Genomic DNA, 13,262 nt, shown 5'->3' with positions numbered 1-13,262 from the left:
CAGCACTCCTGTATCCCTTGGGTAAATTCCTAGCAATGCTATTGCTGGGTCATAGGGTAGGTGTATTTTTAATTTTTTGAGGAACCTCCACACTGTTTTCTAGAGCGGCTGCACCAGTTTGCATTCCCACCAACAGTGCAAGAGGGTTCCCGTTTCTCCACATCCTCGCCAGCATCTATAGTCTCCTGATTTGTTCATTTTAGCCACTCTGACTGGCATGAGGTGGTATCTGAGTGTGGTTTTGATTTGTATTTCCCTGATGAGAAGCGACGTTGAGCATCTTTTCGTGTGCCTGTTGGCCATCTGGATATCTTCTTTTTTTTTTTTTTTAACGTTTATTTATTTTTGAAGACAGAGAGAGACAGAGCATGAACGGGGTAGGGTCAGAGAGAGGGAGACACAGAATCTGAAACAGGCTCCAGGCTCTGAGCTGTCAGCACAGACAGCCCTGACGCGGGGCTCGAACTCACGGACCACGAGATCATGACCTGAGCCGAAGGCGGCCGCTTAACCGACTGAGCCACCCAGGCGCCCCTGGATGTCTTCTTTAGAGAAGTGTCTATTCATGTTTTCTGCCCATTTTTTCACTGGATTATTTGTTTTTCGGGTGTGGAGTTTGGTGAGCTCTTTATAGATTTTGGATACTAGCCCTTTGTCCGATATGTCATTTGCAAATATCTTTTCCCATTCCATCGGTTGCCTTTTAGTTTTGTTGATTGTTTCCTTTGCTGTGCAGAAGCTTTTTATCTTCATGAGGTCCCAATAGTTCATTTTTGCTTTTAATTCTCTTGCCCTTGGGGATGTGTCAAGTAAGAAATTGCTGCGACTGAGGTCAGAGAGGCTTTTTCCTGCTTTCTCTTCTAGGGTTTCGATGGTTTCCTGTCTCACATTCAGGTCCTTTATCCATTTTGAGTTTGTTTTTGTGAATGGTGTAAAAAAGTGGTCTAGTTTCAAAAGTCTGCTAGAACTGATACATGAATTCAGCAAAGTTGCAGGATACAAAATCAAGGTACAGAAATCAGTTGCATTCTTATACACTAATAATGAAGCAACAGAAAGACAAATAAAGAAACTGATCCCATTCACAATTGCACCAAGAAGCATAAAATACCTAGGAATAAACCTAACCAAAGATGTACAAGATCTGTATGCTGAAAACTATAGAAAGCTTATGAAGGAAATTGAAGAAGATTTAAAGAAATGGAAAGACATTCCCTGCTCATGGATTGGAAAAATAAATATTGTCAAAATGGCAATAGTACCCAAAGCTATCTACACATTCAATGCAATCCCAATCAAAATTGCACCAGCATTCTTCTCGAAGCTAGAACAATCAATCCTAAAATTCGTATGGAACCACAAAAGGCCCCGAATAGCCAAAGGAATTTTGAAGAAGAAGACCAAAGCAGGAGGCATCACAATCCCAGACTTTAGCCTCTACTACAAAGCTGTCATCATCAAGACAGCATGGTATTGGCACAAAAACAGACACATAGACCAATGGAATAGAATAGAAACCCCAGAACTAGACCCACAAACGTATGGCCAACTAATCTTTGACAAAGCAGGAAAGAATATCCAATGGAAAAAAGACAGTCTCTTTAACAAATGGTGCTGGGAGAACTGGACAGCAACATGCAGAAGAATGAAACTAGACCACTTTCTGTTAAGTTTCTCAAGATCCACATATGAGTGAAAACATATGATATCTGCCTTTCTCTGCCTGGCTTATTTCACTTAGCATAATACCTTCCAGTTCCATCCACGTTGCTAGAAATAGCCAGAATTCATTCTTTTCATTGCCAAGTAGTATTCCCTCATATATATAAACCACATCTCCTTTATCCACTCGTCAGGTGATGGACATTTAGGCTCTTTCCATAATTTGGCTATTGTTGAAAGTGCTGCTATAAACATTGGGGTACATGTGCCTCTATGCATCAGCATTCCTATATCCTTTGGGTAGATTCCTAGCAGTGCTATTGCTGGGTCATAGGGTAGTTCTATTTTTAATTTTTTGAGGAACTTCCATACTGTTTTCCAGAGCAGCTGCACCACTTTGCATTCCCACCAACAGCGCAAGAGGGTTCCCGTTTCTCCACATCCTCGCCAGCATCTATAGTCTCCTGATTTGTTCACTTTAGTCACTCTGACCCGTGCGAGGTGGTATCTCAGTGTGGTTTTGATTTGTTTTTCCCTGATGAGGAGTGATGTTGAGCATCTTTTCATGTGTCTGTTGGCCATCTGGAACTTTTATTTATTTTTTTTAACATTTATTCATGTTTGAGAGACAGAGAAAGATAGAACATGAGTGGGGGAAGGGCAGAGAGAGAGGGAGACAGTATCTAAAGCAGGTTCCAGGCTCTGAGCTGTCAGCACAGAGCCTGATTCGGGGCTCAAACTCACAAACCGAGAGATCATGACCTGAGCCAAAGCTGGACGCTTAACCTACTGAGCCACCCAGGTGCCCCTTCTGTCCTTTTAAATGTTGTTTTCTGTTAGGTTTCTATCTGACTATGGTGAAGCAGGCATTCTTAGGCAGCTGCCTATGTTCCCAGACAGGAGGGCCACACAAAGGCCTGCTTGCTTACTACTAATTCAACTTACCACCACAGGAGCCCCTGCTTTGGTATGAGTCACAGCACAGTGAGGACACTGGGAGTGGGAAGTGTCATCCTGAACGAAGACACATTTAACTGGGGCCCGTTTAGCTTGATTCGGCATACATTCACTGAGCTCTCACTTACACTAGGTACCAGGGAAAGAAAGATGAATATCCTGCAAGTGCTTTAAGTAATATGAAAGAAAAAAGATACATTAGCAGACAATGTCAGGATCACGTAGTGAGTGAAGACAGAGTTAAGCACTCAGGAAGCACAAGAGTGGTGTCTGGCTAATGGAGAAACTAAGGCAAGGTAGTTGATGCTTTGTTTCTAGGCTTTTAAAGCCTCACAAAGCTACAAGTTTCAGTAGTTCTGATTATGACCAATAACTAGACTTACGTATTTCAAAATCAAGAAGGGATGGTGTAGGTTAAGACACTTATCATTACCATGCTGAATTTTGGACTTAGTTTTTTCCTTCCCTGTCACTCTCCCTTTTTTCTTCTCTTTTCTTTGTTTTTCTTTTCTTTTCTTTTTTCTTTTCTTTTCCTCTTTTCTTCCATTCCCTCCTTTCTTTCTTTTTTGCCATGGTTTTAAGGCATGTTTCCTGTATTTTAATTTGGCATGAGGCTTCCATGGCTGGTGGAATACAAAAATGTATAATGCTTCAAAGCATTATTTTACATTTTAAAATTAAAACTTTTCACTAGGTGGCTAAGATTAATCAGCCTGACAAAAGCCCAGGGCTCTAAAAGATTAGTATAAACAATATTAAAATAGATAACTGCATTTCTCAATTCAGCTTGCATAATTGAGACTCTTATTTCACTAAAGAGTCCCTCTTCTGTGCTTATTACTCAGTAGTCCACTGGAATAAAATGTTATATGCCTGGACTGTTTCAACATAGAGACAGTGCACATTTTTCTCACCAATATGGCTTGAAAGAGGGTCTATGAAACCTTTGCTGGCTTTAGCCAACAACTAAGAAACCTTTGTCAGGATGGGGAAACACCAAGATCTGTGGCCTTGACTGCTGGCTTTTGATACCTGGACATTTTTAACTTAAAGGAATAAGGAAATGTTTGTTTTAATTTCTTATTCCTTTTTTTTTTCCTGGTAGAATTAAGGATAAATTTAACATGTTAAATTTGCATGTAATAATTTTTATATAACAAATTTTTATATAACAAAATTACATATACATGTTATAAAGACAAATGAAATCTACCCTTTAACTTATGAAAAAGAATATTAACAACACTGCTATACTTTGCTATGCAACAGGTAACCATTCTCTTGAATTTTATGTTAAACATTTTTTTTTTTCAATTTTACCAGTATGTATACATTTGGTTTGCTTCTTTTTGAGCTTGGTAAAATGATACTGAGTTGTAGGTAGTGTTCTGGGACTTTTTTCTTTCACTGTTACTCATATTCAGCCATGCTGTTGCATGTTGCTGTAGTTTATTTACTTTACTGCTATAAAATATTCCAATGTAAATATACTAAAATTCACTGATCCACTTTCCTGCTAATGGAAATCTAAGTTGTTTCAGTGTTTTGCTATTATAGATAATGTTGTTATGCACAAGTGTCCAATATCACCTGTGTACAAATGCAAAACTATTTCTAGATAAATGGGGAGGTAGGAGACAGTGAGGATATGCTGAGTTATGGAGAATGTGAGATCCTACTTCATAATATTAAGTTTTTCTCCAAATTAGTTATTACTCTAATTTTTTAATTAATTTACACCTTTACCAGTAGTGAACAAAAATTCCCATTGATTCACATTCACAGATTGTTGGCACTGTTAGACTTCTTAGATTTTGCAAATCTAGTGAATGAAATGGTATCCTATTGGGATCTTCATCTGCATTTCCACAATTACTGACGAGGTTGAACATCTTTTCATGTTTAATTGACATTTATGTTTCTTCTGAAATATCTTTTCATGTCCTTTGCCCATTTTTCTTTTGGGATTTGTTGTTGTAGCTCTTTATATATCCTAGGTACTAATGCTTTGCTAGTTTCCTGTTTTATAAATTTCTTAATTTAATATTTGGGTATTTCAGTATTTTTTAGTTTTAGTGTCTTTTCACATTATTAATAGAAGTTCTTTATTTTTTCTAAGCCTCAAAGTTATAAATGGGCATTTGTTTTTATTTATTTTATTTTTTATTACTTTTTTAAATGTTTATTTATTTTTGAGAGAGAGACAGAGCATGAGCCGGGAAGGGGCAGAGAGAGAGAGGGAGACACAGAATCTGAAGCAGGCTCCAGGCTCCAAGCCATCAGCACAGAGCATGACGTGGGGCTTAAACTCACAGACCACAAGATCATGATCTTAGCCGAAGCCAGAGGCTTAACCAACCTAGCCACCTAGGCTCCCGTATTTTTTTTTTTTTAAGTTTACTTATTTTTGAGAGAGAGAGAGTGTGTGTGTTAGCACGGGAGAGGCAGAGAGAGAGGGAGACTTAGAATCCGAATGAATAGAATGCTTAACTGACTGAGCCATCCAGGAACTCCAGAAGTTCTTTATTTATTTATTTATTTAAAAAAAAAATTTTTTTTTTCAACGTTTTTTTAAATTTATTTTTGGGACAGAGAGAGACAGAGCATGAACGGGGGAGGGGCAGAGAGAGAGGGAGACACAGAATCGGAAACAGGCTCCAGGCTCCGAGCCATCAGCCCAGAGCCTGACGCGGGGCTCAAACTCATGGACCGCGAGATCGTGACCTGGCTGAAGTCGGACGATCAACCGACTGCGCCACCCAGGCGCCCCAGAAGTTCTTTATTTTAATGCAATCATGTTTATCCGTCTTACGCTTTAGTTAGGACTTTGGGGTCTTGTTTCACAAATACTTCTCTGCTCAGGTATCATAAGGACATATTCCTATATAATTTTCGAAAAGCTGTTTCTCAGTTTGCTTGTGAGGAGAAGAACCAATTTTTTCTTTCCCACATTTGAAAACCCCTGTCCTAGCACCAATTACTAAAGGCCTAGTTTTCAGATTGGTCACCAACTGTTTCTAGCTTTAGTTTATGAACACTGACTAAATATTTACCTCTGTGGCTCTTGAGAAGTTACCATTTCTGAACTTCAGTAGCTCCATTTATAAAAAAGGGATGCCTCGGGGCGCCTGGGTGGCGCAGTCGGTTAAGCGTCCGACTTCAGCCAGGTCACGATCTCGCAGGTCCGTGAGTTCGAGCCCCGCGAGTTCGAGCCCCGCGTCGGGCTCTGGGCTGATGGCTCAGAGCCTGGAGCCTGTTTCCGATTCTGTGTCTCCCTCTCTCTCTGCCCCTCCCCCGTTCATGCTCTGTCTCTCTCTGTCCCAAAAATAAATAAACGTTGAAAAAAAAAATTTTTTTTTAAAAAGGGATGCCTCACAAGCTTGGTAGGAAAGTTAAATTAGATAACTATACTGCTGTGTAAATGTAAAGTACTAATCACACATAAGAAGGAGGCAGGAAGACTATGGTACACTGGTTAGTCTCAGGCTCTATTATAATTTCATCCATCCAGAGTCAACACATGACTTATTTTGGAGGTTTTGAAACATGACTGCAAATAAGTTGATACTCCTTAGACTGAGATGTCGTGTCCCCTGAATTCAGGCAGATCGCAGTGACTGGTCAATCAGTACAGTATGGCAGAAGTGATGCTAGGTGACTTCTGAGGTCAGAAAATGTAACGGCGGCTTCTGTGGGGTTTGTGGAAACACCATTCTTGGAGTCCTGAGTCTCCATGAAACAAGTCCTACTACCCTGATGCTGCCATGCTATGAGGAGGCCCAAATTAGGCCACATGAAGAGACAACATGTAGGTGCCCAGACATGACACCAAGAGAGAGATGTCTGGTTAGCCTCCACATGCTTCAGCTCCAGCCACCACTTCCTTTTTCCATGTAAGACCCCAAGCCAGAGCTACCCAACTGATTGATTCCTTTCTGAATTCCTGATCCACAGAAACCATGACAGAAAAAAAAATGATTGCTGCTATTTTTAGGCAGTAAGTTTTGAAGTAATAGATTATACATCTATAGATAACTGGAAGGCTTACTGAACGCAGATTTTGCACAAAGAACTGAGAAAAGTAATTTCATATATTTTTTAAAGATTTTATTTTTTAAGTAATTGCTACACCCAACGTGGGGCTTGAACTCAGAACCCTGAGATCAAGAGTTGCATGCTCCACTGACTGAGCCAGCCAGGTGCCCCTAATTTCTTATTTCTATTTATTAATCCTACGTGAAGAACACAAGAGCTAAAATAACATTTTATATCAAACTAAAAATATATTTGATTATTGTCTACATTGGTGGTATCTTGAAATCTCAGTATTACTCACAGTACCCTCATTTTAGTAGGTTATGCCTGAAATTGCTGATTTCATATACTTTTAAGAACCTATTATCCAACTTAATGAAGGCTTTATGTGTCACATCATGGTTGCCCTATTTTACTTACAACATTACACTGAAAAGTAAATAGATATATCTACCTTTGTCTTTTAGGTATGAATGGGATGAAATTTACCATTTGTTAAAGTGTCCAGTACTAGCAGAAAACTCATATTGATACTTTTAGATTTTAAAAAATACTGCCTATATACTGAGTAATATATAGAATTGTCAAATGGCTATATTGTATACCTGAAAGCAATTTAACACTATATCTTAACTATATTAGAATTAAAATAAAATAGAGGCACCTGGTGGCTCAGTTCGTTGAGTGTCCACCTTGATTTCAGCTCAGGTCGTGATTGATCCCAGGGTGGTGGGATTCAGTTCTACGTCAAGCTCCATGCTGAGCATTGAGCCTGCTTGGGATTCTCTCTCTCTCTCTCTCTCTCTCTCTCTGTCATGTCCCTCTACCCCTTTCCTACAGTCATCCTATCTCTATCAAAAAAATAAAATACAATAAAAAAAATACTGCCTAAATAAACACAACTATTTGTCAATGAAGGTATTTAAAGGTAACTAAATTCACCATATAAGCTCCACTGCATAAAAAAAAATTGTTATTTGTTTATTATTCTGATCTAGCCTTAACAGATACAGTAAAAGCTCCTACCAATGGTCACAGAACGAATGACATGCATGGGAATAATTACTCTCTTGGAAAAAAGGAAAAATTATGGAAATGACTCTGAAACCACTGTAAATTATTACAATAAAACCAGCCCAAACAAATGAACTAATATGATGAATGCACTGGTGTCTATCTGGTATAGTATTTTAGTATACTATCCCGGCAGCAGTTTGTTTCCAAATTTACTGGGATCAGATTCCAATAAAAGTGTAACAAAGAAATCTAAAGTGACACACCTTCCATATCTTGAGAACATTCATAAATATCAGAGAAAAACATTAAACACGATATATAACATTAAGATTGCAATACCTTCTTGAGGCTAGAAAATGCCAAATGAAAACTTCGAAGTCAGAATGAAAACAGAGTTAACAAAAGAAAATGAGATATTCTGGAAAAAGTTTTAAAATATATACCTAATATAGAGCTAGAAAGGAATTAGATTGGGGGGGGGGATGAAATAAAATAAAGGAGACTGTAAGGGCCATGATTTGAATCACACAGAGTAATAACTGAGGTCAAAAAAAAGAGAACAATGTAACTAATAAAGAATAATCATGAAGTTATTAAAGTTTATGTTATTTTTATAGTGCTAAGGGTGAACAGTTATGGGGGCACTTGGGTGGCTCAGTTGGTTAAGCATCTGACTCTTGATTTTAGTTCAGGTCATGATCTCATGGTTAGTGAGTTTGACCCCATACTGGGGTCTGCACTCACAGTGAGGAGCCTGATTGGGATGCTCTCTCTCCCTCTCTCTGCCCCTGTCCTCCTCTCTCTTTCAAAATTAATAAACTTAAAAAAATAGATGAACAGTTATGAACAATATAGATGAATATAAATTACAGGGTAAAAAGTGCCTATCTGACATGAGAGAATAGACAGCACATATATCTTAAATGTCTAAAGTCTTGATTACATATTCTTTAGTAAGTTAAAATGTGAAATAAAACTGCTTTCTTATTTCAACTCTTACCATAATTTGCTAAAAGGAACAAAATGTTTGAGATTTAAAAAAAATTTTTTTAAATGTTTATTGTTTTTGAGAGAGACAGAGAGCAAGCAGGGAAGGGGCAGAGAGAGAAGGAGACACAGAATCGGAAGCAGGCTCCAGGCTCTGAGCTGTCAGCACAGAGCCTGATGTGGAACTCGAACTCACAGACCGTGAGATCATGACCTGAGCTGTAGTCGGCCACCCAACGGACTGAGCCACCCAGGTGCCCCCAAAATGTTTGAGATTTGAATAAAGAAACATGCAAAATTAAACAAAAATGTCTAGGATTATAAAGAATGGCTGTTTCCCAAACAAATTGCTGAGTGTCATGAAAATAAAAATTCAAAGCAAAGACATGATGAAAATGCTAGGAAGCAAATTAACATTGGTGATGAAAATATCAAAAGCACTCAAGGCAGGGGCGCCTGGGTGGCTCGGTCAGTTAAGCGTCTGACTTCGGCCCAGGTCATGATCTCGTGGTCCGTGAGTTCGAGCCCCGCGTCGGGCTCTGTGCTGACTGCTCAGAGCCTGGAGCCTGTTTCAGATTCTGTGTCTCCCTCTCTCTCTGCCTCTCCCCTGTTCATGCTCTGTCTCTCTCTGTATCAAAAATAAATAAACGTTAAAAAAAATTAAAAAAAAAAAAGCACTCAAGGCAGACCCACCTAAAACATTCATTATCTGTAATTTCTGTGAGTCTTGAAAAATGTAAGGATGACAGAGAGGAATGACTTTGGCATGCAGCATCAACAGTATGTCATTATTATCATGGCCAAAACCACATGATATTTACAGATAAACAATTCTATTCCATTTAGTTGATCTGATCTAATATAAACCTTGCAACATTTAGAAAATTCAAAGAGTAACCATTATGTTCATGACAATTAACAATCCTTAGATTTATAGATGTACACTTTTTCACACTTGGTCTTTAGTATTAAGTGAATGTAATTAGCAACTCAACATTAACCTATGTAGTATAACAATAAATACTATGCTGTACCCATTACTATAATAATTAGAAACAAAATCTAGAAATTTTCAAATACCTTTTTTTAAAGTTTATTTGTTTATTTTGAGAGAAAGAGAGAATACAAGCAGGGGAGGAACAGAGAGAGAGAGAGAAGGAGGGAGAAGGAGAGGGAGAGGGAGAGGGAGGGAGAGGGAGAGAGGGAGGGAGAGGGAGAGGGAGAGGGAGAGGGAGAGGGAGAGAGAGAGGGAGAGAGGGAGAGAGGGAGAGAGGGGGAGAGGGAGAGGGAGAGGGAGAGAGAGAGAGAGAGAGAGAGAGAGAGAATTCCAAGCAAGTTCCATACTGTCAGCGCAGAGCCTGATGCAGGGCTTGGACTCACGAACTTGAAATCATGAAATCATGACCTGAGATGAAATCAAAAGTCTGATGCTTAACCAACTGGGCCGTCCAAGTGCCCTCAAATACTTTATATTGTTGGTCAAAGATTTTTACTTTTTTAGTACAGATTTTGTTTTTCTTTTAAAAGGGTTTATAACATCATTTACCTGTAAATGAACAATTCTCAGAAATATATCTTCTCTCATGCTCATCTCGATATCAAAACGAGAAAGTCTTTTGTCTGCTTCTGTACTTGCTGCCCGCACTTCTTTGTCAGAGGAGACATGCTGGGGAAAGTCTAACATGGTTCGTTCCACTGTCAATAGAGGACAAAATCATAAGGATTCATCTAATCAGCATTAAGAAAAATACCTCCTACCTAGATGCATGATTATCCTAATATAAGTTTTTCATTTTATACCTTCTATAAAGTTTTGTAAGGCTATCAGGAAACAGCATCTAATGCAGGACTTGGCTGTTTCAGTGGCATTATTAGGAACAATAAGGGTATAAACTGAGCACTTATCAAAGTATGTTTAGGGTGTAAATTATTAACTGGGAATGCTGAAAGATAAAGACATAGTTCTCATACTAACACATTTTATAATCTGGTGTGTGGGAGGAGGGAACAGTACATGAAAAGATAAAGAACACAGGATAGAGCAGCTTAGTTGCCAAAAGAATGGGATAGTAACTCGAACACAGCAATATTAGGACTGGAGCACTATGTAACACCTATGATGAAGGCTGGACCTTAGGGCGGGCAGGGCAAGAGGAAGACCTCAGGAGAGGACTGGAAAAGTAGAGATACAAGCATGGGGACTGGCAGAGAGAGAGGATGTTTTAGAAAAAAGCAGACTTACTTACTTAGTTACTTATTTATTTAAATATAATTTATTGTCAAATTGGTTTCCATACAACACTCAGTGCTCGTCCCAACAAGTGCCCTCCTCCCTACACATCACTCACTTTCCCCTCTCCCCCACCCCCACCTACACTAGTTTGTTCTGAGTATCCAGTGTCTCTTATGGTTTGCCTCCCTCCCTGTCTGTAACTTTTTTTTCCCCTTCCCCTCCTCCATAGTCTTCTGTTAAGTTTCTCAAGATCCATATATGAGTGAAAACATACGATATTTGTCTTTCTCTGCCTGGTTTATTTCACTTAGCATAATACCCTCCAGTTCCATCCATGTTGCTGCAAATGGCCAGAATTCATTCTTTTCATTGCCAAGTAGTATTCCCTTATATATATAAACCACATCTTCTTTATCCACTCGCCAGGTGATGGACATTTAAGCTCTTTCCATAATTTGGCTATTGTTGAAAGTGCTGCTATAAACATTGGGGTACATGTGCCCCTATGCATCAGCATTCCTGTATCCTTTGGGTAGATTCCTAGCAGTGGTATTGCTGGGTCATAGGGTAGTTCTACTTTTAATTTTTTGAGGAACCTCCACACTGTTTTCCAGAGAAAAGCAGACCAATTTAGTTGGGGTGGGGGAAGTTTATTTAAAATAGAAATTCCTAACTTTCACTACAGATTCTTTAGAGAATCTAGTCAAAGTTATGGACCCTCCCTGAAATGCAAACGTTCATACAAGCATAAAAGTTCCATACAATTTTAGAAGATTCCCAGAAATCTCAGTGGACACATCCAGTGAACAGTTGAATAATGGGACTATTCCTATTAAATGATGGTGGTAACGAACTGCTCTAATTTTCACATATTAAAATTCTTTCTTGGGTTTTTAATACATTTGTATTGTGACTTTCATCGGGCAAAAATCTGATGTCAGTGAAATGACCCCAACTACAGAAAAAATAAGTATGGTTTATTTTTTTTTGTTTTTATTTATTTTAAAAAAATTTTTAATGTTTATTTAATTTTCAGAGAGAGAGAGAGAGAGAGAGAGAGAGAGAGAGAATGAGGAGGGGAGGGGCACAGAGAGGGAGACATAGAATCGGAAGCAGGCTCCAGGCTCTGAGGTGTTAGTACAGAGCCTGATATAGGGCTCAAATTCACGAACCATGAGATTATGACTTGAGCTGAAGTTGTATGCTTAACCACTGAGCCACCCAGGCATCTCTTTATTTATTTTTGACAGAGAGACAGAGAGAAGAGGGAGGGGAAAGTCAGAGAGAGAGAGAGAGAGAGAGAGAGAGAGAGAGAGAGAGAATCCCAAGCAGGCTCCGTGCTGACAGTGAGGATCTTGACATGGGGCTCTAACCCATGAACAATGAGATTGTGACCTGAGCCAAAATCAAAAGTTGCACGCTTAACCGACTGAGCCAGCTAGGCAACACAAAACGAGTATGGTTTATAGGAACGGTGTGGCTATACTGTGACAATGAATACACTTTTATTAGCTTTAGTACTTTGAAGGTATTGTAAACAGGTAAAACTTCCACATATGATACATGGTAGACAGTAGAGCTATCCTTTCCATACCAAGAAACTATCCAGTTAAACAAGCTACCTCACTCATATCAGTCCTCTTAAAACAGTGCTATAAAGCTGTAAAAAGAAAAATCACCTCAAATATCTGCATAAATTCATAACATGTGGTTTAAAAAGTCTAATTAAATAATTATTCTATAAGGATTTGATTTAATATACACTTTTATGTTCCTTCATTAAAGAATGGAACAGAATTAAAGTTTCATAGATGTAGCACCTGTTTAAGTGATAGAGTTAACTATATAGGTATAATTTCTATTTACTTTTTAAAATTAAGTCAAGGAGATATTAAGAAAAAATCAAATTGCTCAAGAACTAAAATGAGCAGAACAAAATGCAGGAGCCTAAAACTGGAAACATATTCTTAAACAAACAATAATACTAAAAACCATTTCCTTCCTTACTTTGCCACAAAGACCTAAACCAGACTTATGCTCTTACTGCCAAACTATAAACAATATTGGACACTAGTCCAATGAGGTTTTAACAGTTACTGCAGGAGGCAGAATGAGCTCTGAGAACAAATATAGATAAGATAAAGTTGGTCTTTAAAAATCTCCTAAACTCAAAAATTTTTAGGATTAACTTACAGAGGTAAATTTATGAGAGAGCAAGGACTTCTGAAAACTAAAAGTATATTTAAAAGATGCATTACTGGGGGATGCCTGGGTGGCTCAGTCGGTTAAACGTCTGACTTCGACTCAGGTCATAATCTCACGGTTTCTGAGTTTGAGCCCCGTGTTGGGCTCTGTGCTGACAGCTCAGAGC

General features: G+C 38.6%; 1 protein-coding gene across 1 annotated transcript in view; it reads right to left on the bottom strand.

The window, feature by feature from the left end:
• NLN (neurolysin) overlaps positions 1-13,262 on the bottom strand; it is a 102,735-nt gene that overhangs the window by 44,464 nt on the left and 45,009 nt on the right. Inside the window, exon 3 of the mRNA XM_047876005.1 lies at positions 10,205-10,353. Within this exon, the coding sequence (XP_047731961.1) occupies positions 10,205-10,353 (149 nt within the window). The remainder of the gene's footprint in view (positions 1-10,204; positions 10,354-13,262) is intronic.

Source organism: Prionailurus viverrinus, chromosome A1, assembly GCF_022837055.1.
Source record: "Prionailurus viverrinus isolate Anna chromosome A1, UM_Priviv_1.0, whole genome shotgun sequence".
In the NCBI taxonomy this organism is placed as follows: Eukaryota; Metazoa; Chordata; class Mammalia; order Carnivora; family Felidae; genus Prionailurus; species Prionailurus viverrinus.
This window is presented reverse-complemented; position numbering and strand designations above follow the sequence as displayed.